Here is a 25189-nt window from a genome sequence, read left to right as displayed (position 1 = left end):
TCTGCTTTTTGCTATAGACATAACTAAGAATTTTGATTAGGATTTTTAAAATTCAGGTAAATGTATAAAAAATGTTCTCCAGTATCCCCTTCCCTCAAATACTTATCTTACTGACAGGCATAAAAATCCCCTTTGGGCTAAGACCATTTTACTAATTTTTTAATTGTAATATTTATCAATAACTTGATTTCATAATTGAACGTTACGTTTCACGAATGCATTTTGCTTTCCCACTAGATCATAAGATATACCATATGACTGAAGAACTTTAACAGCTTTATTTCCTGTTTTGCCATTTATTTTGTGAAGTCTCTAAAAGGGAATTATATTTGAAATATTAAGGATGATTGGAATGGGTCGGGAGTTCTAAGACAAGTGGTTTTGTAAATCTTGATCCTGCCTTTCTCTATCAGTGATTGCTGTGTTGTAGACTAAAAGCAGAGGGTTTTTCTAAAGTAAAACTGAAAAGTAATTTTAAACATTTATGTTCCATATGGCTTCTTATATCCTGTTATTACTACTAAATACTTGACCACCCATTTCTTTTACTATGATGTAAAATCTTATTATGAACGAATTACAACTTTATCAGTAAATTCAGTTTCACCATCTGTCTTTTCACTACATGTTGTGGCAGAGAAAATCACTCTTGTATGGGATACATAGTGGATCTTGACCCTGCTATGCATGTGGGTAACTCATGCAAGTATCCCACTGAAGGCTGTACTTACATGTACAAAATTAAGCAGTTAAACTCAGGAGATTTGGGATTCTCCTAATTAGGTCAGTCATGAAAATTAGTTTGGTTTTATCTTGGGCCCTAGTAAACACTGATCTCTCTTGCAGAAAACATGCAGTTTGATTATGGTAGTTTGTTCATGGGAGGGCCTGAGTGATAGAACCAAGGTCAAGACTCAGGTCTTTTCAAAAATCCCAAATGGCAAGGTCAGTATCCTGGCAGCAGATCATTGGCTTTAGATTTATTGGACCCTTACTTTAATTAACACCTCATTACTTCCCTTTGCCTCTACAAAAAGTACTCTATACCATCAGGTTTTCTTTTCAGAAACTAGAAATGTGATTGAAAGGAAATGCTTATAGTGAGACTAATTCAAGATTAAACAGTTACAAATTATTTTATTACCACATGTAAACAAATTACTTACATATCTGATCTCATTCAGATTACGTTTCAAGTGGTGAATAATACGACTAAGCACTTATACAGTGCTCCAGATTTTCAAAGTGCTTCTCTGGCATTAATTAATCATCATCAAACCCTGGGGAGCAGGTAAGTCAGTACTGCTTATTCCCATTTCACAGATGAAGTGTAGTCTGAGAGGCTTCATTTTATACAAGACTGCCTAGTAGAAGTCAGTATCAGCGTTTGGATTGGACTTGGGTTTCTGGCACCTAATGGTGTAATATTTCATAATTTTAGGAAGTCAGAATTTAAATCATCCTTATCTGGTAATATGCCTTGCCTTTCATGCAAATGCATAGTGCAGATGTACAAATACCAAATATTTATTGAATATTTGTTGAGTTATAATCTTAATTAGCTATGTGTAGGCATACATATCCAACTGTGCACATGTGCTCAACTTTTGTACATGCCCATGTACAGTGTGGGAAAAATCAGTTCACCTGCTTACCTACACGGTTGGTATTATCTTTTCTAGAAATTGAGATGTCATCTAAAAAAAAGTAGTTTCTAGCTTGTGAACATAACCATAACAGTATGAATCTAGTGACAGGTTCAGTCAACTGCCAAGAGATGACTTCAGTGCCATCTCTGCCAATTGTAGCTTTTCCCAAGGTGCAGCATAAAGAAAACTGATCAGAGGCTTGACAGTTTGTCCTATTGTTACCCAGAGCCTGTAGGAAATAGATAAGAATTAGCAGATTAGCTTCACTGTGCTGCTATGTGCAATGTGAGGGTAAGATGGGGGGTGGTGAGAGAGGCTCTTTATTGGAGAGGACAGCCTCAGAAAACTGCAAATGACTAGGATTTAGGAAGTAGCGCATGTGACTCAGCCTTTTTTAAAGAAAATAGTCATAAGGGTTATCATATACTGCACTTCACAAAAGTACTATTCGTCTTGAAGAACTGCCTGACATTGGGGTAGTGTTTGGGTTAGATATGCACAGAAGTAACAGGATGAAAAGCATGAATGAGCATACTGTCTCTTTCAAGAAAGAGAGGAAGGGAAGTGAAGCACCTGCACAGGAATGGGAAGTAGATCTGAAATTGATAGGCTTGCAGAGGTAAGAACCTGCTTGCATGTTAGATCATTTCTTCTCTTCCCATAATTCAACCCATCTTCATTTCTAAGAAACAGTCTGTTGAGGGAGTGCAGTGCAGTGATTATATCTGATGATTGTGAGTCAGGAGATCTGCCTTTTACTCCTGGCTCTGCTGTGGACTGATGTGTAATCTCAGTTAAGTCACTCAGTTGCCCTGTTAAATCAAGCTAATTTGTCCCCCAAAAGTGTGTTGCAAATTTTAATTAATGCATGTGAAGGGCTTTCAGTTCCTCAGATGGAAGATGGAGAAAAATTATATATATTGAAAGGCTGGTTGGACAATGGAGAAGGAGTTGTGTGGCTGCTGAAGAAGGAATGTTTCTGTCTTTAAGACAGTGAAGAGTGTCTTCTGCTATGCAGCAGAGCAGTGTGTGGATACTCTTGTTTCAACAGCCTGTGAGCTTCATTATGCTAGCACTGGAACCCTTGGATACTTAGAAAAGGAATCATGATTATGAAATACATGCTCATTATTTGTCGCCACACTTGTATTAGCATTTAATACATGGCATTAAAAATAAGAGTACAATATAAAGTCTGTGGTTAAAATCAGCTATGTTTACTAGGCAAACCAAAATCCATTATTTTAATTATATTACCCACCATCCCAATATAGTGCTGTATCTTCATTCTAGTTCATCTTTCAGCTGTGATGTACTACTAATTGGGGATAACAGTTGGCAAGTATAGGAACAAGGGTTAAAACTTAAATTACTCCCTAAAACAGAAGTAATGGAAAGGTTCAGTTTAAATAGCTTGAAAAAATGAAAAATAGACCCAGCAATTATTATTTTTTATGCCTGGTTTGTATTCAAGAAGTAATTAAAACTGAAGAGAGGACCACTGGAAAAATTTGCAAATAATAGTTATTTAAAACCATGCTTTTGTCCACCATTTTTTTTTTTACTGTGTGCCGTATATACTTAGCATGGAAACTCATAAGACAGTGCCCCCTTGTGGCTACCCACAATGTAAATAGCAGAAAACGAGACAAACGTGCAAAAGCTCTTCAGGCAGGTGGCATGCTTGGTGATCAAACTGAAAAGTAGTAAGCATTTCTGAAATCAGATATGCATGTATTGAATCAAGATCTGGAGAAATATTAAGTTTGTTGGGGAGAGAGAGGAAACAAGATACTTGTCTATTCCCATTTAATTTTAACTAAAGTTTTTTTTTTCCTAAAAGTAGATTCTTTTTAATAACTGAACACTCGATTAGCTAATGTTAAGTTTGCTGCGAGTATAGTTTAATAGCACACTTTAAATATTTTAGTATGCAGATAAACTACTGTTAACCTCATAGATTTGCACATTCATATATTGTTATGCCTAGAAGGAAAATAAGTCATAGAAGGAAAATAAGACAGAGTAGAATGATATCAATACATTCCTATGTATTGATATCATTCTACTGTGTCTTAAAGGTAACGTAGTTTTGGTAGCATTAGTAGGCCAGAAAAACTGAACTATAACTCACCTGTGCATGTATGTATTTACCTTGTCATTAGCCATTTAAAAATTGTTCACAAAGGTATATGTATATGTTGTTTCTAGGAGCATAGAGTTAAGAGACTCAGAAGAGCTGGATATAGTTCTTTGCTTCTTATTGTTGCAGGTATTGTAACAGTTTGACTGTCCCATCAAAGAACATAGATGTAATACATGATTGACTCCTAGATTTTTACAACATCTCTTCAGATATTTAGTTATTTCTTCAGTCTTGAGATATGAATAAAAACATATTGAAGCTGGTAATGTTAGCACTTCCGTGAGGTCCCTTATTTTATTGTTGCCACAGTAGAGATTGTTATTGGTTCCACCCTTTGGTATTCCTTCATGGAAGATTGTATCAAAGAAGACGAATTAAATTAAAATTGATTGGTCTTATTGATTGTTTTTAAGGGGATAAAGGATGGTGGAAACAGCATATATCTATATACTGTTGTACTGATGGTCCATTTAAAAAAAAATACAAAAAGCATATGCGTCCAATTTACATATTTACTAATTAAAAAAGCTTCCTGGAAACATTAAGTAGACTATCTTCTGTAACCTTTAACATTGTAGCTAATGGATATAGCCTAGAAATTTTCATAGAAGGTCCTCTAAATAATGTAAATGATTATGAATATGTAACTAGTTAATATGCAGCTACGAAAGGATTATCATGTAGAGGTTAATGAACATGCTGCTCTTATGGTTTGCAGGGCTTTTCTTTTTGTGCTTTTAGCTCACTTCATGCATGGAAAGTCATGTATTGGGAATGGAAAGCTTCCTGCCTTTTTTTTTCCAGCTTCATCTTTAATGGGGCAATTAACCTGGAACTTTCTTAAAGGATTTCATAAACATTTTTTGTGCACTTAATTATGTTGTGTACTTTGCAATCACCACCAAATCTGAAACAGTGAAATATGTTGATATAATATTTTCTGTTTTACTATGTGTTAAAGCGGCCCCTTTTTGTATATTACCACTGTTATGCAATGTTTCTATTAGTAAAGCTTTATTCTAAAGTGGACCTTATATTAATGTAATATCTGTATAGCTTTGTGAATGTATATCCTATAGAAACCTGCCTTTGTGTCTTAGACTTAAAAATAGCAAATTTGTTAGGAGAAATAATTTAATAGGAATTAAAGAGGTTTTTAATTTATAGACTGCCCAAGCATAAGGTTTAACCCTGGAGTAAGATGATCAACTATGTATTCCACTGTGTGGGGTTTTTATGGAGTTGTGAGGCTGTAAATACAGAACTGATCCTTCAGCTTTTCTACATTTGTTAGCTGACACAAGTATTTTGATTTTTATCTACTTCCCTGAGTAAATTTTGTAGAGTCCTCCCGTAATGGGCGCACATGTGCCAAAAAGCAATTCTCTTCATTCTGTTGCACATTTTTTTTTTAAAGCTCTAATGATTTTGGTGGAAGTTGAAGATGGTGGTTGGGGTTTTTCTGGAAATTATCCCATTAATTGTTTTTAACTACTGGGATTTTTGTGGCAATTTGTAAAAACAGAATTTTCAAAAATATTTGGAAAATGCTTCTATTGAGAACAAGTCTAGACATTTAATTGACTCACAGCTTCATTACATTTTATGTAATTGAGTGAAATAGTCTGTATTATACATTCCAGTGTGTATTATTCAAAGTTCAAAATATGTTTTTGAAAGAAAAAATGTCCATCCAGTTGTGATACAGCAGACCACCGCAGCAAAAACATATCTTGTCTGCACCTACGCTATTAATCTAAATAACTTTCTGTTTTTAACTTAATGTTTTAAATGCATAGTCTTAAGCATATTATGAAATGGTTAACTTTTGGTCTCCTGGGGGAATCTGAACTTCAAAAAAAAAAAGTGGGCTGCTTGGGTGTCTTTCTGTTTTCTATTTAACAAAAGATATACTAGAGACAATTTTTTTTGCATTTAAACCCGGCAAAATTCATTTGTACTGTTTCAGAATAATATTGTTAGTGAAACCACCATTTGTAGATGTTATGATAAAGGCAGCCCTGGAAAATTTTTCCTTTTTTTTTTTTTTTAAATGAACAAGCATGGATGTTACATTGGTTTTTGTTATAATTTATATTGTTTGCTTTTTCTTACAAAACATATAACATTGAAAATAGATCTGCAGATTATACAAAATGCTGCTTATCTTATATCATATGTCACATAATAGTTATGGAGCAGACGACGTACCAAAATATGAATTGGAAAGCTGTGATTTGTTCTGCAGTTATCAGTTTGCATTAGTATTGTGATAAAGCATGCTACTTAAGAAGTAACATTCACATGCCTTTGCATTGACAAATAAAAATGTATATAGAGACGCTACCAAATCTGTAAAGCTACTGTTCTAGTTTCTGATACATTGATATTGCAGCTGTGTGCTTAGCCTTGTTTTTTCATGAGCAGTTATCTGTTTTAATGACAGGTGGTCACTAGCTGCCAAGAAAAAATCCAGCACTGGTAAGTGAAAAATGTTTGATTACATGCCTAAAATACTGATGGAAGAACCTGCTTGTGTTTTAGTAAAGTACCCTACAGTTATAATAATGCTTGCCAAACTCTACTAGGATATGTTAGGGTTTATAGTTTGAGATGGGTCTGATTTATTGCAGTGCTCCTTCTTTCAAATGTATATATTTTCCCTGTGATATCACTGTCTTCTCAAATATGTTGGAATTTCAGTGTGTATAATTCTTTTTAAGTCTCCTTCTTCCTCTTAATTTTCCCCAAGTAACTTGTGGAAAGAATATTACTAAATAGGTGTTCCAGATATGGAGTTTTTGTTGTTGTTTTGTATTAAGTGCAGCTGCTTAATTAACTTTTTTTTTTTAAATGTAGAGAATTTATAACATTTAGCATTTTTACAGCTAACTGTTTTTGATAAACCTTAATATTTAACGGTTAGAGAAAATGGGTTGTCCTTTAAAATGGCACTTTTTTCTCTGCTGCTTTTAATATGGTAATCTATAGTTAATGGAAAACATGCTTAGTAAATAACAGTTTCATGTGGCATTGGAGGAAAATGTACATTTAACGGTGAATAGAATCTTATATTATGAGTTACTGTGAGATATAACAGTTGATCTTACAGATATCAAATTACAATATATCCATGCTGTGTTTACCATGATTTTACTGAGAGAACAACAGGAGCTGTCTTGATTATTGTCTGCAGGGTTATTGCAGAATCACAGCAACTGCCCCTTTTAGTGCTGAGATTAAACCTTTGGTTATACACCATCAAGCATATAATATTTTAAATTTATTTTAAGAGGCTTTTTCTTCATGCTTGAAAGATCTCCAAGCAAATAATTTATAGTTAGTGTGTATCAAATGTTTTTATTTTAAATGCATATAAGCTGCAAACAGTGGATAAGAGTAAAAAAAATCGGTGCAATCTATACACATCATCATATTAAATTCTGACTACTGGCTTGCAATCTAAAACTCATATGTTTCACTTACGTTTAAAATTCAGAGACACTCTTAATTTTCAATAAAAGCAACATTATAGAGGTGCCCACTGGTGCTGTTGTAGTTAAGCCACTATTTCCATAATGTACTTCTATTTTCAGGGGTTTGAAAATTATCCATTCACATTTAGGCCATCATGGTTATATATACTGCTACTAGGAATGATCTCTGCCTACCCTCCTCTCCCCCCAAAAAGCTCTTTTGAAGCTCTGATGCATCATTTTCAAACAAAAGTTGACAACGTTTAAATTGTTTTCTTTTACTTCTATATATAAATGTCTGTTTTTTGAAGGGTAGGTGTGAAGGATGTGTTTTTAAAACAATAAGCTACTAGTATTGGCCCATAACTAATTTTGGGGTGTTTACATAAAGAATTAAAAATCTGGGATGACAGGTTTTATGTAGAAGAGCAGTTACGTAGCATGTACACAGCTTTTTATGACAAAAATGTTGTTTTTAGTATTTGTATTTAGATCCTGATTGTGCAAGAACTAAGTATCCATCCATTTCAACTGGATGATTTGTTTCAGTAGCTAATAGTACAGAAGACTGTTAAAAAGAATTGAATGAGAAATGAAGTTTTAGGATGCTCAAATTTTAATAAATTATCTTAAAATGTTCCACTTATAAGTCTAGTTTGCTATTTTAAGTGTAAGTTTATACACATAAATAACTGTTCAAATATGAAAGAGGATGTATAAGTCAAATAATTTTCATGCAGAGAGGCATTTTCATAAGTGAAATCCAGTTGTAAATAAGTCTTCTCTCTTTGAAGCACAGGTGTTTATTTTAATTTTTTTGTTACATGTTCAGTCAGTAGACCAAAGTGTTCATTTCATAAATGTGCCAGTAGGTGGAAAGGGAGGATGATTCCTCCCATATGCAAGGCTGTTTTAAATCAACTAGTTGTATTGATTCATCCTTTTTCTTTTTGTTGTTTCTTGTCTTTTTGTTATGATGGTCTGGAGACTATGCAAGGGACAAGGATTTCTCTAAGGTGATAGCTTTTATTGGACCAACTATATAGTTAGGATGGAGTTGGACAAGCTTTTGAATCCAAGGTGACCTTGGAGAATGTCTTGCGTCTGAAAGCTTGTTTAATTCTATCTCCACTACACAGTTGGTCCAACAAAACGATTATAATGTGGCTGTATTTCCAGACTTCCACAGTAGAAATTTTATTGGCAAGGTACGGTAGTTCTTTTGAAAAACCGTTCTTTTGTTCTTTCCCCTAAACTCTCTCCTTCTTAAGGGTAAGTAACCACATCAGAAAGTTAGCTTCCAAGTATCACTAATATAGAACATGTGTATTAATGCAGTCAAATCTTTCTGGCTTTGACTAGAGCAGTTCCTCTAGCACTCGCATTTGGTTAATTGGTAGTGTCTAATCCTAAAGGATACCTTCTTTCCAGGCAGACAGAAAAATTGTTAAATTGGGAAGTGTTTGAGGCCTAAAATCATCAGAGAGCTAATCCTTTCTTTGTAGGAAGAAAAGCACTTATTTTCCATGCTCTGTTTTTTGTTTCTTAAGGATACTCCTCTTTGCATGTCAGAAAAACAATAGAATGACTTGCCCTTGTTTTGTTTTGTTTTTGGTTCTATGCATCTTTAAAAAATATTCGCTCATTTTGGAATTTGAATGGTCATTACCATGTCATAACAAAGGTAAGGTTTGTGAAGATGAGCCCTTGGAAAGAGTATATCTGGAGTCCTCAATGTTATTTTCTGAACTACATGTTCATTATGGACTCTTAGTACTTGGTCTTTAAGTTTGGCACCTTTCCTGGGAGGCCCTTCAACAGCAGGTGTTGACATCATGCTACTTAACCAGCTGGTCATCCCTTGTAAAGGGCTTTCAAATATTTAATAGGATAGCAACACAAACAAAGGCACATCGAGATAAATGCTTTGGGTTTCAGGCTCTCACAGACTTGATATACAAGCCAACTGCAAACTGTCAAGTCATTTTAACAAGTAGCTGAAAAGGTGTTATATGAATCTTGTTACCATCACGTCCAGATTCCTTATTGGATAGTTATTTAAAAAAGAAAGGGAAGGGGTAAAAAACCCCAAACCAAACTAACTTCTAGATCTGATTCAGGGAGCAAAAGTGCTAGCATCATCTTTATTATTTTTACATTGCTTCCAGTTTTCTAGTCAGCGTATTAACCAAGCAGGCAGTAGGCAGTAAGAAGAGCCCTCTGTTTCCTTTCGTGGCTTATGCACATTGCCTAAGATTTGCTTGATCAGCCTTCGCTTCTGTGAAAGAATCTTTTAAAGAAGGCAGATGGGGTAATTAAAATAGAATTTTACATTCCTTATACAAAGCTATCATTTATTTTCTTTCACAAAAGGAAAGGATGACAGATCTTCAGTCATTTTTCTCAAGGATCCCAGTTCCATGAAACCTAGTTATAAGAAGAAACTCATGTTCTCTTCATCTGCAGTCCCTCCCAGCTCTTACAAAGTTTGCTCTTCCTAAAAAGAAACTGAAACACAAGCTCATAACCATGAAAATAGGAATACCTTTTACCTCTTCTTCTCTTTTTGGCCCTCCCTTAGACAGGTGCAGCTTACTAGGGGGTAAGCTCTTGGCTTCTGTCCCTCCTCACCTCTCTCCTCCCCCTTCCGCTGACATTTGCGGCCCTCTCCTTTCCGGCCTCCCTTGCCAGAGGGGTGGAGTAAGCACCCAGTCCTCCACTTCAAAAGTTTAAACTCAACTGATCAAGAGGATTCAGCTCTATTTTGGAAAGTAAGACAATGGAGAATAATAGTTTTAAAGGATCCATTAAGAGCCTTGCTTTTCCTTATCCACAAATCAAGTTGCCCACTTCTGTTCAGCTTTTTTTTAATCTGTTTCAATGGAATCTGAATGTAGTACAGAATATATTCAGGCTTAGACTTAATATACTATCCTAAGAATATTTGCATAAAAAATGAATATGTGAATCCACTAGCCTCTTTTAGAAAATTTGAGTTACATGCTACCCTTTTCTCTGTAGAAGATGAATCAGGAAACTGTTAACATCAAGCTTTATAAATGTAGTGTAGCAGGTCATGTACTATATTGTGGACTTGATTTGTGGAGAACACGCAACCAATAGATCACCCACTATTTTCTAAAAAATAAAGAATGAAAATTAATAAGAATCTGAAAATATTATGCTATATAATTACATAAATAACTACACATCTTTCTAGAGTATTTTCCAAGCTAACACAAAAAGTACCACATCTAGTGTAAAGCTGCTATTTAGTTGTAAATCTGCATTTTTTAATAGTTATACCAATGAGAATGCACCTTCCTTTAGAAAACAAGTGTAGTACAAATGAAAAGTTGATTAAAATTGATGATTAAATCGAGGCTTTTACTGTGGTGATTTAAATTGCCTTGATTTGAATCAGGCCACCCTGCAATTTAGGATAGATTGTCCAAAATGGCATAGAAGGTTCTGTATCTCAGAAATCTTTCATGATTACCTCATGCAATAGAAAGTTTGTGTGTAAGAAACTTGAGAGAAATGGTAGCTACATCTAGACTTCTGTTTTTTATTGAGATACTCATCTGATAGCTTCCTAGAAAGTTGCAATTATCCGGAATTCTCAGGGCTGAAAGGCCTTTCTTAATTTGTGTTACAGGTTTCTGGGTTTTCAGGATGATTTTTCCTTTAACCTGTTCATTTGCTTCTACATGCTGTTGTTAATTTTATGAACTAGATAGGTGCTATTTAACCAGGCAACTTACAGATAAGAAACTTCTTGGGGAGTATAAAAAATGATCTTTTGCAAAATAAATTCCTAAGATCTTTTCTAAAATAAACTTCTCACTGCAGTTATCCATGAATTTTCAGCTTATAAGATGGGAATTTGGGATCCTGTTTGGTATTGTTGAAACGATGCTGTAGCTGTGATGATCCAGAAATTATGCGAGAGGCAAGGATTGTTGTGGGCAATATCCTTTATTGGACCAACTGCATGGTTAGGATAGACTTAGACAACCTTTCAAATGGCGTGTATTCTTCATTAACATATTGCATTCAAAAGCCTCACTCTATCCCAACCATGTTGTTAGTCTGATAGAAGACATTACCTTCAACAATTCTTGCCTTTTGTATAATCCTGTTTGGACACTTTAAAGATGTTGGCTTCAACAAAATCATGAATGAGAAGCTATAATAGGAAAGCTATGTTATAGAAAACAGTAATAAAATGCTCATCTAAGTTGATGGGGAAAAATATGTATGCTAGTTCTTCAGAAATTCATAGGAAAATATTCTCTGGAAGAAAACATTCCCATGTGGAATGGTGTTAAATTTCCCGAAGTATGCAAGTGTGTAACATTTGAGAAGTACTTATACTGTCCTGGTCAGGGGAACAGGAGAAAGTGTTCCACATTTACACTGCTTGTTGATGCTTCAAGAAGTTACACATTCCCAGTGGTCAAGTCATCATCTTGAAGGAATGTTGACTGTTTTTGGGGACAGAAATTTCAGCCAGAAGTCGTATTTAACAGTAAAATATTCTTTTTAAAGTATTCACAAGAGGTACTGATGGTTTATTGTAAAGCATGTTCTGAAGAATCTGAAGAGACCATGTCTCTGCTAAAATATAAATTGGGATTTCAGAGTTTCTTCTAAATTATGATGGTGGTTTAGCTGCTGACCTTGTGCGAGAGCTACAAAAGCAGGGAGGAGAACTATTTCTCTCCCTCCCCACCTTGGAATTTTACAGCTCAACAAAAGGGTCATCATAAAAATTTTTTAACCTAAATTACTTCTATATACATGTGTTCGTATGCACATGCGCATGCACCAGTGGCTGATGATTATGATGATGTGTGGGGATTTTTTTTACTCTAACATTTTAAATGAATCTACATTTTATGAGTTAAAACAGTTAGTTCTCACATATCTTTCAGTGGAGCACTGATACTATATTATCAGAAGATTATTCTTTATTTTATATATAAATGAGATTAAATGCACTTAAATTTGTCAACAGGAAGAAGGTGGAGAGTGATTATGAGGCTCTTCAAGAACGACTCAGTACATTGCCTGATAAACTGTCTTATGATATCATGGTATGTACAATATGGTTCGCTCAAAATAATGGACTAAGTTTTTAGTATCTCAGGTTTCTTTTGTGACTATGAGGTATATTATCTTGGTTTACCATATAGTTCTTAGTAATGATACATTAATTATAGTAATAGTTAAACCTTTGCTGCTTTTTCTCTCCTCCTCTTCTTTCAGATTCATTAGAAATTATGTTACTGACAATTGAGAACTGATGACATAAATGCTAGCACAAAATCTGACATACTTGATATGCAAATTTATTATATAGAAAACTATAATTATGACTCAAATATGGTACTTAGCCATTTCCTGTTAGCCAGAGAAGAAACAGGCCATCATATTCTCTGATTCACAGAATTAAACTCTGGGACATTGATTTTTATATAAAAAGGTGCTGCTAATTTTTGTTTTAATGATCTTCCCATTGACACAGTGGTCTATTCTCATGTTTTGATTCTTTCATAGTAAGTGTACATCTTCCCATAAACTTTAGTCTTAGTGGATCAGACCTACCAGTTCTTATACCTGACCTTATAAACGTACTGCTATGGGTTTAACTCATCTATTTTATGCCCAGTTCAAACTATATCTTTGAAAAGGCTGAATTTAATTAGTTATTTGTTAATGGCATATAGTCTCATTTATCTCTAGGGCATTACTTCAGAACTCTTGAACTGTGTTTATAAGACAGTGTTGGAAAGTATGTGTCTTGGTTTGGGGAAAAAAATTACGTTTGGATGTTGACAGTTCAGCACTTTTTATAGATGTTAGTGGGGAGATATATTTACACTTGTGGATTGCTCTTATCTTCAGCTATCAAGAAAATAAGAGGAGGCTTGATGTTTACCTGGCTGGGGTCATTTGAGCCCGGTTTTTCTCCTCTACCCAGGGCAGGGGGTTGGACCTGATGATCTACAAGGTCCCTTCCGACTCTGCTTCTATGAATAAGTGATCTTGTTGCAAAACGCTGAGAAATTGTACTAGATTCATTTATTCTGATCTTTAAAATAAAGTGAATTCAAGCCTACCTTGTTAAACTTATAGTAACAGTCTCTATTTCACCAGTCTACTATCTGCATATGTGAATTTTGCTGCTTGTGCTTTTTGGAGGCTAATAAACGTTTCAGAATGGTGTTCCGAAGACTCCTGTAAATTCACTTTGGGATGCGGGGTACATATGAAGAATATGTTCTATAGGAATGGTTCCCAAATTGTGGGCCACCAGTGATGTGCAGATGATACCTTCATGTTGAGGAATGAGAGCAGGAAGTGTGTCAGTCAGTAAACTCTCCCACTCTGCAGAGCTACTGGAAGCTGAAGAAAAACAGATTTGATTTAAGGTTCCTAAGTAGATATTAGGCACATAAATAAAAGAGCAATTGAAATTTGAGTTGGTAGGGGCTTTTTAAATGTTACAGGTCTAAAAAATGTTAAGCTTACTGGAAAATAATAAATTGTGTGTATTTTATATATAATAAATATTTTACTAATCTAAATGAGATGCAATATTTTTATGTAAGGATCTAAGTAATAATATAGCAGGACTCTGTTTTCCTGTCAGATCCATGGGTAAGTCTCAAAAAGATTCTACGGCTCAAAGTTTTTCTGATTAAATTTAACTTCTTGTGATGAATATAAAACACCACATGAAATTCAGACTGTACTTGAGATTCTGATCTGGCAGTGTGAATACTTATCATGTGTTTATCGTAAATAGCAGCTCTATGGGGTTTTGAGATAGCTTTGTCCCGTGTTACGTCTTAATTCTTTTGTTCTGTGCAAGTTGTCATGATTAACCACCTAATTTCATTCTAATAGTGTGTTTTTTGCTGGTTCTTCTGTGCTGTTCACAGGTACCTTTTGGTCCCCTTGCCTTCATGCCAGGAAAACTTGTCCATACCAATGAGGTCACTGTTCTGCTTGGGGATAACTGGTTTTCCAAATGCTCAGCAAAGCAAGCTGTTGGCCTAGTTGAGCACAGAAAAAAACGTATGTATGTTTATAAATATTATAAATAATATTACTTTTCTTTATTACTTAAAATGATGCATGTCCATATTAAGATACATAAAAATGGAAGGCATAGTATACCCAAAGTGCCTTCTGTAATTGCATTTCTTTAAAATATATAGGTTGGTGATATGATTTAATAAGAGGAGTAGAGGGGATTAGACAACTTTAAAAGCTTTGGTGAACTGGCTTATGGAAACGCAGAATTGACAAGGAAATAGGGTTTGGAGTGATGTTTTCATAATATTGTATGGGAAACAGTACCTAGAGCTTTATGCAGTCTAAAATAAGTCAGTTTTTGTAATGGTGTGTATAATATTCCAAACTCAGTTGGTGGCATAGGCATTAGTAAGCCAACCACAAGATCAATGAAGAATTATAAAGGTTTACATTTAAAAATGTTTAAAACAAACGCATCAATCCTGTTAGATTCAGGGATTCACAAGTCTTTCAGAGTAGTCCTTGTCCCCACACCTGTTTCATGGACCAGACAGAAATGTCCTGGTTGGGGTCACACAGATATCCTGATTTTCACTTCTCACATAGAATGGATGTGGCAATTATTTACAACTATAGCAATTGCTTGCATGACAAAGTAACAGTAAGCATTTTTCTCTTTTAACTTTAATGTAATAAACCAGGGCTTGGAGGTGGAATGAACTGCATAGTCTATTTTTGTTTATTTCTTCTGGCTTTTGTTTTGTCCATGTGTCTCTCCTTGCTGCTTCTTCTTTGCTTCCTGGTCCTTTTTATGCATACATACCTATTTCCCAGCCCCGTCCTGTTCCCCCCCGGATATGTTTCCCCCTCACTTGGTTTGTTCTGTCTCATTCATTTGGACGTGTAGGTCAGTTGCTTTGCTCAGTTCTCCTCTGCACAACTTTTCCGTTGATCTGGAGAGGTTTAAATGCCCTGGGTATGACCCTTTTTTGTTTCCCCCCTTCTGGTGGGAGAACCAGGCAGAGGGAGATTGGCATTTTCTGTTTGTTTGCAGCTAGTTTTACTTGATACTAAGGATTCTGGCTTTGAAGAGCCTGGAGGCCTTCAAAGAAGAGTACGGGAAGTGGGAAAATCTGTCAACTTTCTGTTTCACTTAGCGCCTTAGTTTAGACCTTGCTTTGTTCAGAAAGAGTGTGATTCTTTAAGTGTCAAGGAAAGGGAAAAAAAGTTGAATTTAACTGAAAATTGATACCTTTTAGCCTCTGCTGTGGACTCCTGACCTTTTATGAGAGAACTTCTGAGTTATTTTTTTAGTACCAGTTTTACTTTAGAAAGTTGTGTAATCTTTTATCCTTGAATGACTAGGTCTTGTAGTTTAACTTGTGTATGTGACATAGTTATGTACATTGGGTTATTTTGTTTATAAATTCTGCTATCCTTGCTGCTGCCAGGAACAGAAAACCTCAGGTGCTTTCCCTCTGAAAATATTCTGTTCACTTGTTTATAATGGACTGGCATGTACACAAGAATAATAACTTTGTATAAGTAACATATTTTTGCAGGTTTATTTCTATTTTGTTTTTTTACAAAAGTTTTTAACCAAGCCATTTAGTTTATTTTTATCTTGTTCTCTTGTAGTAATTTTTTTATCTTGGTTTCTTGCAATAATTATCATATCTTAAAATTTTCTTCTTATTCATCATTATCTATGGTATTTAAAATAGCTTCTAGATTTGAGACCCATTTCTTTTCTCTTGGTCCTGCTCTTTCCAGTGTTGAGGAATATTTTTATCACCATTAAACTCAGTGAAACTCATTTGACTTTGCATAGTAGATGCCTGAAAACTGAGTAGTCTGCCAGGGCACATGGAGTAAATGCTGGATTATTTTCTTTTATGGTCTTATAAATTATCATTAAAATGTGAACTCAGAATTATTAGGTTCTTTTAAAGCAAGATAGTTAATGATGTCTGGATCTGAGTCCTCCATTCTGTTGATGTCTTGCATATTACTTTTAAGCTGTGTGATGGCTGCCAGTGGGAGGCTCCCTAACACTGATATTAACTAAAAAACTTGTATGTCAAATATTGTGTGCAGTTGCTGTATAAGAGCCATATTAATGTACAGGATTCCAAGGAAAATGGTGTTTTTTTTCATTGATACTCAATAAAACTCACACATTGGACTAAAGTCTTTTCAAGTAAAATGAGGGAAGCTAACAGAGACTCTTGAATTGTTAGTTTTTGTTTGTTTTTCTAATTACAAGGATGCACATACTCTCTTATCATGATCTCAAACAGGAAATGGCAATACAGTATTTCACAGAGATTTTTAAAAGCCCAGTTTTTCAGTGCAGTTATATGAATATGAAAGCTTTCTGATCCTAGTGGTGTTTGGCCTCTTGAAGGCTCAGATCAAGTGTAATAGTGGCTTCATAATTTACAATATGGTACACATTGTTATCATTATACATCATTATATTCATTCAGCATTGCTGGATTCTAGGATTCAATTCTTTAGTTTTGAGCATAAATTTTATAAGGAGCACATCACCCCATTGGAAAAGAGGACAAGCTTACTTCAAGTTAACAAATTTAAGAAGACCCCCAAATTAGGTGTAGCTGTGTTAAGCCCCCCAATTTAGCAAAGTATTCAGTTGTGTACTTACGGCAAGCATAAGTCTAAACACTTTGGTGAATATGAATTATTGCATGAAGAACAATAGTATGGACTAGAATCAAGCTGAAAACTCTTCATGTTCTTGAAACATGAGGGTTTTAATGGATGTATTTCTTCTTCCTCTAGAACAGTGGTTCTCAATGTTTTTAGACTCATGGCGCCCAACTCAGAAAATGCCAACTCTTAATTTTCACTTGTCTTTTGACTACAGAAAAAATAAACTATTTCTTGTATTGCAAAGAACTCCGAAAGACCACAGTAGGGCAGAATGTTTTTTAACTTTATGAATTCCAATTAGAAATCTTTGCTTTCTCTATAACTAGAAATATCTTATGAATCATCTAACAGTGCTAACATTGCATGATGCTCTGCAGCACCCGTGAAAGGACCTCAAGGCACCCTAGTGTGCTGCAGCACCCTGATTGAAAAGCAGTTCTACAGCTTAATTGTATTATATCACATTATCATATTTTATTTCCAAACAGTAAGGTTTTCTGTATTACTGTGTTACTCTTCTTAAATTTAAAATAAATAGAATTATCAACCATGCACTATGTTTCTTTTGGCTTTTTTTTTTTTCAATTAAGCAGTATCAAAGGTATATCAAATGATAGAGGGAGGGGCACAGAAATTTGGGATAACAATATGTGATGTATATACTAATTCTTTAAGTTATTTATTAGTAATCAGTTCATTCTTTTTCTCTTTTGCAATATCCGTTAAGCTAACTCTTCAAAGGAAAGGGCATGCAAAATTTACCATTCCTTCAGGCTCATCCTTTGTGTCTCCCAAATAAGGAAATGGCCAGATACAACAGAAGCATTTGTCAATTGAAATTTATTTAAACGAATAATTAAAGGACGACTCTGCAGAGTTTTTAAATTAAAATCTTTTTATAGTGACAGCTTTAGAAAACACTAATTTCAGTGTGAGAATTCTTTTTTGTCCCCCTTGCTTTTCACTTAGAGCCTGAGCTACCCAGTAGTTTCATTGGTTAGGGGAGACTTTGCTTGGTATAACTTAAGACAATCACTCTTGTCAAACAAATATTACTCTTTTCATAAAATATTGATCATGTCTACTTGTATAGCATTTATGTGGATTGCAATAAATCTCTCATTTATTGTTAGCTTTAATTGCATCCCTGTATGTTCAGATAGTTCTAGAACGCTATAAAAAGTCAAAAATAGATCTAGTAAAGTTTGTAGACTGGACAAGTGTATTTTAAAATTATTTTAAATTAAAATTAAATAAAAAGTAGTAGTTTATTAGTAATACCGGTAATGGAAACTACCTTGCACACAAACTCTTGTATATAAATTTGAAGAAAAGTGAAGTAGATTAAAGGATACAAACATATGAAATTCCATTATAATAAAAGAAATTAGCTTTTTAAGTATGTCACAGTTTAGCACAACAATAATGCAATTGTAGGTTTTTTTCTCTTACAATTATCTTGCTTAAGGTACTTCATAATATTTCTGGTCTCCTCAAGGCATACTGTATTGTTTCACAATTCAAAGAGGGAATAAAGATTCTTTTTGTGAATATGGGATTATACCCTTTACATGTTTGTGATGATATAAATTACATTTCTTCCCCATATCAGTAATCGCATTAATTCTTTAAGATGGGAAATTTTTCATTACAATGGTCCCTGTGGTAGTTACTATAGAAAGAAATTAAATAGTTTTTTTGGTAAATATTTGTGGATTAATTTAGTATGTTAGGTAGGTGTCTGAACATGTTAAAAGGTGGGGAATTAAAATACATACGTACAACTAGGAGTGATTTTATGATGTTAAAACCTATCAAATAAAAAGGAACTATCTAAAAGAGAATGGTTGAACTACTAAGTAATTGTGCCTAGAGTATATGTAAGTATACCCTTGCAGTGTCATACTGCAAATGAATTCATGAAATGAAAATACTGATTACATTAACATACAGTATTGTGATAGTATCTATTTGTAAATTGCAGTATGTAACCTTTAATACAAATATTTGTGTCAATCAAAATTGACCGATGCTTTAGATTGCACTATTATACAGTGTTTTAAAAAAAATAATTGTTTTTAATAAATAAGGTAAAACTGGGCAGATAAGGGGGAAAGCTGAATTAGTTTATTATCACTAATACACGAAAGAGAGAGATTGTCTCTGAAAATGAATAAAATTAAAGTTTTCAGTTTTCTGTGCAAGAATACAGACTTTTTGGAGGTCTGGAACACCTTTTCATATTTGATGTAGGGGTGTGAAAATATGTTCTTCAAAATGTATACTTGCCAGCAAGCTTTTTGGAAAGGAGCAGGGCAGTGTAGAGAAGAGTTGCTGAAGAAGACTGGATCTTGCTTTTCTTTATTGTCAAAGCTAAATGTATTGATATTTCTTTTTAATTGTTACTTCTTGGTTTAGCACATCCAATTCACTGTAGAAATGTGTTCACGCCATGGTTCAAACTAATTTGCTCAGCAACACCAGGAGGCATTTAACTCCTTACCAGATCATAGTCTGGGGATTTTAACCCACGTAAAGAGGAAGAGAGCAAGGACAGGCATTTCCAATTGGTACTTTGTTTCCTGATTTTCTAAAAAAATAGTTTCTGTAAGTCTTGCTAACTTAGTAAAGAAATTGTTGAATGGCTTGTCTTCACTTAGTTCTGTACCAGTTTAACTATATTCGTTTAGTGAGGTGATTCAGTTAGATTCTTATATAGGTCTAACAAACAAATCCTGTAGCCCTTATTTAGTAGTCACTGGGTGCACCTATATGTGTGCTTTACTGTGGAATTGACTAATTAGCTCCTCAATAAAGTGTCACAATTTGCATGTGTACTGGTATTAAGGCACAGTAAATTATCAGCTCCCCTGTAAGATAAGTACTGTCAAGAACTGTACTGTCTTATAGTGGAGCAATTAAGTGTGACAAAATGAACGTGTAGACATTGACAGGTTGGCTGGGGCATGAGAATGCTGAAGTGTGGGAGACCTAGCCACACAGCTCCGCAGGTTCTGCACCTTCATGCCCCAGCCAGCCCCACTGCTGCCACTCAGAGTCAGGGGCTGATCCCTTGAGCCTGCTGCCAACCTGGGGCTGTTTCACTCTGGCTGAAGCTGCTGCTGTCCCGGGAACAGTTGAATACAGCTCAAACAGCTCCAGAGTTTATTGCGTCGCATTATTCGAACTTGTAGATGCATCCACTGAGGCAAAAATGAAGTTATTGGGAGTTGTGATTGAGTGAGAATTAAGATCAATATAAAATAAGTAAAACAGAACTGTGTTATGAAAAGCGGATAAAGCAACCACCCAGGTAACTGTATGGAAAATTTTCTCATATTAAAGAATTTAATTCCTGGCATAAAGAAAAAAATTGAATTTATGTCAGAACAAGCATAAAAAGAGCTTAATTCATATATGTGTAAAAAAAAAAATATTTACTACTCTTTTTAAATCTTGAAACAATACAACCCTAAGAAAATGGGTAGAATAGAAATGAGTTTTGAGGAGGAAAAAACCCATATAGCAGATATGTAGCTCTGAAAAAGGTCTTTCAGGTTTTTTTGGTGACCGATGATAGTTGTTGGCTAAATACTGGCATTAAAATTTTTCAAATGCTTTTTAACCCCCAACAAAAACTTTATTAAAATCCAGTTGAGGTTTAAGTGCTAAATCCACCCACATAGTCCCTTCAATGCAAGGAAATAACCAGTTACAGGAATCTTTACTATGCCTTACCACCCACTCATCACATTAATCATTCTCACTGACAATTCTGGACTCTGCAAGGAAATACCTTCTTTCTTCAGAGTGTTAAGAAAGTGAAAGTGTATATGAAATTGCATTAAACACTAAGTTAAATTTCCATAATATTAACAGATATTTAGTGTATATGTTTGCATTAGTTAAGTGTATGCTACAATATATTGTTTGTTCATGAGATCAGTTGTCATAGAAGGGCATTTGTCACACTAAGAATAAATCCACACTTATATTTCAAAATGAGCTAAATTTCTTATATTTCCCTTCTGTTAAGCAGGGCTTTGCTTTGCTTTGTTTTTAATATAAATTTGCTCACAGAAAGGGTTTGTGTATTCTTGATGCCCACCAAAGGATGAACTGGAGAAGGTGAAGCAAATCGGTTCCTGTAGTTTAAATAGATTTTTACTTTTTCCCTTTTCACAAAAAGTAACATATTGAAATAGCTCAACCTGTTCTCACTATTTTTGTCTTCTGCTATTTAAATTCCAATGTAACTACCAGGCACGATCAGGTAGTATCCAAACTAGTGTCCATGGTTCCCCAAATCCATATAGACAACATTCTGAGGACATTAACATCAAACACAGATAATTAAAATTTGTATTCAGCCAAGCTAATTAACCCATTAAAACCAAAATGCATAGATAAGCATTCATGCAACTTAGGCATTAGTAGGTTGTCATGTTTTCTAAAACCTGGCTTTAGAGGGCTCTGTTTCCTTAAGATGAAATACAGTCTCCCGTTAAATTATGATTTGTTCTTGTATCAAAATGTGTAACAGAACACAAGTGTCTCAGACTGGTAAGGAAAGCTAGACAAGGGGCATAGGCTCCAAATTGCCTTCAGATTGATAGGAAAGCTAAAGGTGGTGGCCTAAACAAAGCGGGAACTTCATTAGCAATTGCTTTTTGTAAATATTTATGGGTTTTCAATAAGAATTTACAATCTGATGTTTTATAATCAAACACCTTTACCTTCCTTTTGCCAATCCTAAAAATCAGTCCCAGAAATTCTGCCTTGTCTATAATGCTAACTAACTTTTAAAAGTTATTTAGTAAAGAAATGCAAATAGAAACTATTAGGGTTCACCTGAAAGCCATGTCAGCCTTCCCTAAGATTATTGAATTTGACAAAGTTGGACAACAGCCGCTAGTTCAATCCATCTTAAAAGGCTTTAAGAAGCTTAAATCATAGGGGAGGAGAGGGAGGAGAGTATAAATCCTCCTTCACTTTAAGGATGTGTTTTCTGTGAGGTCTCATTTCAGAAGGAACTACAACTTCTTAAAAGAGACAGTTTCTTTTTAAGTCTAAAGAATTTTTAAACTCATTATTATGTCATGACCTGTCCAGAGACCTCTTAAAGGTGCTTGTAAGGGGTTGGCTGTCTACGGCATAAAATCCTACCCTTGTCTCTGAGTTACGTGCACCCAGCGTAATGCCCTAAGACAGAGGCTACTTAACGAACACTCTCAAAAAAGGAAAGGGCTTTTCTTTGAGCTAATGGAAGATCTCTATCTTCTTTCTAATAGTAGGCAGCATGTTCTAGAAGACTGACCATGGGGCTAGAAGCTAGGAACTGCTGTATAATCCTAGCTATCTTGCTGACTTGCAGCGTGGCCTAGGGCAAATCACTTAAATTGTCTATTTCGTTATCCTGTAAAAAAGGAGAGAATGTAATACCTACTTCACAGGTGTATTGTATGGATTAGTTGATGCTTATACAGCATTTTAACATGTAAAGCATTATATAAGTGCCAAGTATTATTATGTAACAGAGTATACTCTTTACAGTTCAAGACCAGGCTTAAAAAAAGATGATCTAGATTACTCTGTTGAACAATACTTTGATGTTGAGGCAATGACTGAGAAACCTAGTCGTGTTTAAGGAGCAGCTGAGCATCGCATTGATTATGAATGAAAAATAAAAGCCTGAGGAAAATTGGTCTCGGGCTAGACGCTTATGTGTAGTGGGACTACCTTCAGGAAGTGAAAGCACAGATGGGAGCATTTAGTACAAAAGCTACTGCCACCTTTCTTTAATTTGGACTTTGGAGAGTAGGTTACATACTGAAAAAGTAGAATTAAAGAGCTAAAATAGATGTGAGAGGTGATTGTTGCTATGTCTGGCACAGAGGAAAATGAGGCTCTCAGAGGAGTTGTGTGAGGACAATCAGTTCCTTAACTGATTCCAGTCACTGACAGTCCAGCACGTGTGAAGAAGCTGTGTCTTTTAAAGAGAGAAATTACTGAAGAATATGTGTTGGCACCACTCTTGTTCAGCTAGATTTAGAATACTTTTTGGGAATAATGTTTCAGCCAGATGTGAGCTGCAGAAAATATGAATGTAATCCAATTATTGGAAAAGGACAGCGAGCATTGATTGCCCAACAATGGTTTGGCCAACTGAGGTAATTAAAATATTTGACTGATTGTTTGTTGCTTGCTTTAAAAGGCCAGTTTTTTAAAATACATTATTATTATTTTTTTTAATATCAGTTCTGTAATCTAGTGAAAGTTGCATCTTCTAGGCAGAAACAGTTTCTACATGGTTTCAGAACAATGTAGTTGTTGTGTGAGATTGTGGTTGCAAAAAGATAAAGGTAGTGTCAGTTTCATCAAAGCCTGTTGAATATCAGGACAGCTATAGAGATCTTTATGTTGAGTGGGAGTCTGTTCAAGGAACAAAACAGTGGAATTCACCATCAACTGTGTTGTAAAGCGGATGTATAAGTCCATTTTATACTAGTTGGAAATGTGCTGAAGTCGGAGTTGCATTAAACCTAGATTAACTTGCTGTAACTTGGTTTGACTAAGGATAGAATGCATTTTCTGATGTAAGTGGGTGTTTTTAGTTTCATGGCTAGGTGATAATCGGCAGAAAGGAAAGTCCAGTGGTTTCATGCCAACCTAGCATTTGTTTTGCTACCGACTGCCTGCTTGACATTTGCTTCAGTGTCCCCATCTATAAAATAAAGATACTTATGCTTCCCTATAATGCAGGCATATTGTGTAGATAAATACGTGGAAGAGTGTAAAGTTCTCACTTTTAACAGTAGTGATAGCCACATAAGTAGCATAGATAGATAGAAACTCCACTGTTTACTCAGTCAGCTTTCTAGGTTTGAGTCAAGGCAGTCTGGATTTACTGTCCGGAGAGGTTCTGCAGAATATGACTTTGTTGTTCTAATGGAGCATTTCTTTGCCTCCTTCAAGGCATCAGGTAAGACAACTTCTACTTTTATTGCTCTTGGTAATTTCAAAAGAGAAATGTTAAGATGGGAAAATCAGCTTACCTTTCCATACAAGATCATTACTCCTTCAGGGCATGTAGAACTAGTCTAAGGTTTCAAAGAACTTCTGTTAGACTCAGTTTATATGATAAGACTTCCCTTCTAAAAAATTTGCATTTGTATTACACTCTTTGTTAATCTCAAAAATTAAGTCTATTAATATTATTAGTATAAGGCTTTAATTGTGCCCTTTACCCCCCATTCCTAAGTTTCTGCAAAGTTTTATTTCCTTTTCAGCTAGTTATGACCTGCTTCTGCAAATTAGTTTGTATTTTAAGGTAATTTGAGATAAAACAACAACAACTTAAGTTTTTAATATTTTCTAAATTGCAAATTGAAAAGTATCATTGGTTGGCAACATTATACAGAAAACAGTACCTCAAATGAGCTAGTTCTTTAAACAAATTTTCAGAATTGCCATGAAAAAATACTAGTCCAGGCCAAAAATTGTTCGCCTTTTACCATGGGAATGGTGATGACTAAAGCACTAGTGATGTAAAAATGTTTGACCTGAGCACAATAGGAGTAAAGTTTTGCAGGATTTTCTGAAAGATGTTTTGACTAACCACCTTACTCTATTGGTATTAAAGGGAGTCTCTACTCAAGACTTTTTTCATTAAAAAAATTGTTACCCAAAAGACATTTTTAGCTTTTCTTGCAAGTTTTCTTTTTCATATAGAAGTTCGCTTTTTGGGTTGCATGGTATAGATTATTTTAGACATCTGTCAAGCATCTCCCTGTTTAACTTGTATGGAATATTGCAAGAAACCTTAAAAAGTAGGTTCCATGACAGTCATTAGTGTAAAAGATTATATGTATAGTTTCCCCAATAAAAGTGATGAAGTCACACTGTGAAAAGAAAGGAGGGAATTCTTCAATTTTGGATATAATGGGTGTTGAACTCAGTCCATGAAGCATTGTGGCTGGGTTGGCCCATTTTTCTTCTTTAATGGTTCAAACAGTTTGTATTCAAAATTGCACACAAAAGGTCTGCAACTTCTTCCTAATGAATCAAACAGTTAATTTATGTCTTTTATAAAGATTTTTCCATTCTAGTTTAAGTAATTACCAGCCTGTGCTGTTATCTGTGAGCATGGGAGTCTCTTCATACCACAATCTGCCAGTGTTAGCAACCATCTTTCT

At 34.8% G+C, this 25189-nt stretch overlaps 1 protein-coding gene across 1 annotated transcript in view; it reads left to right on the top strand.

Annotated features, from left to right (window-relative positions):
- URI1 (URI1 prefoldin like chaperone) overlaps positions 1-25189 on the top strand; it is a 53844-nt gene that overhangs the window by 8635 nt on the left and 20020 nt on the right. Inside the window, exons 2-4 of the mRNA XM_090061932.1 lie at positions 6242-6276; positions 12292-12370; positions 14222-14357. Coding sequence (XP_089918058.1) covers positions 6242-6276; positions 12292-12370; positions 14222-14357 — 250 coding nt within the window. The remainder of the gene's footprint in view (positions 1-6241; positions 6277-12291; positions 12371-14221; positions 14358-25189) is intronic.

Source organism: Crocodylus siamensis, chromosome 9, assembly GCF_052110815.1.
Source record: "Crocodylus siamensis isolate JL-2025a chromosome 9, ASM5211081v1, whole genome shotgun sequence".
Classification (NCBI taxonomy): Eukaryota; Metazoa; Chordata; order Crocodylia; family Crocodylidae; genus Crocodylus; species Crocodylus siamensis.
The sequence above is the reverse complement of the archived record's forward strand: the minus strand, read 5'-3'. Positions and strand labels throughout refer to the sequence as shown.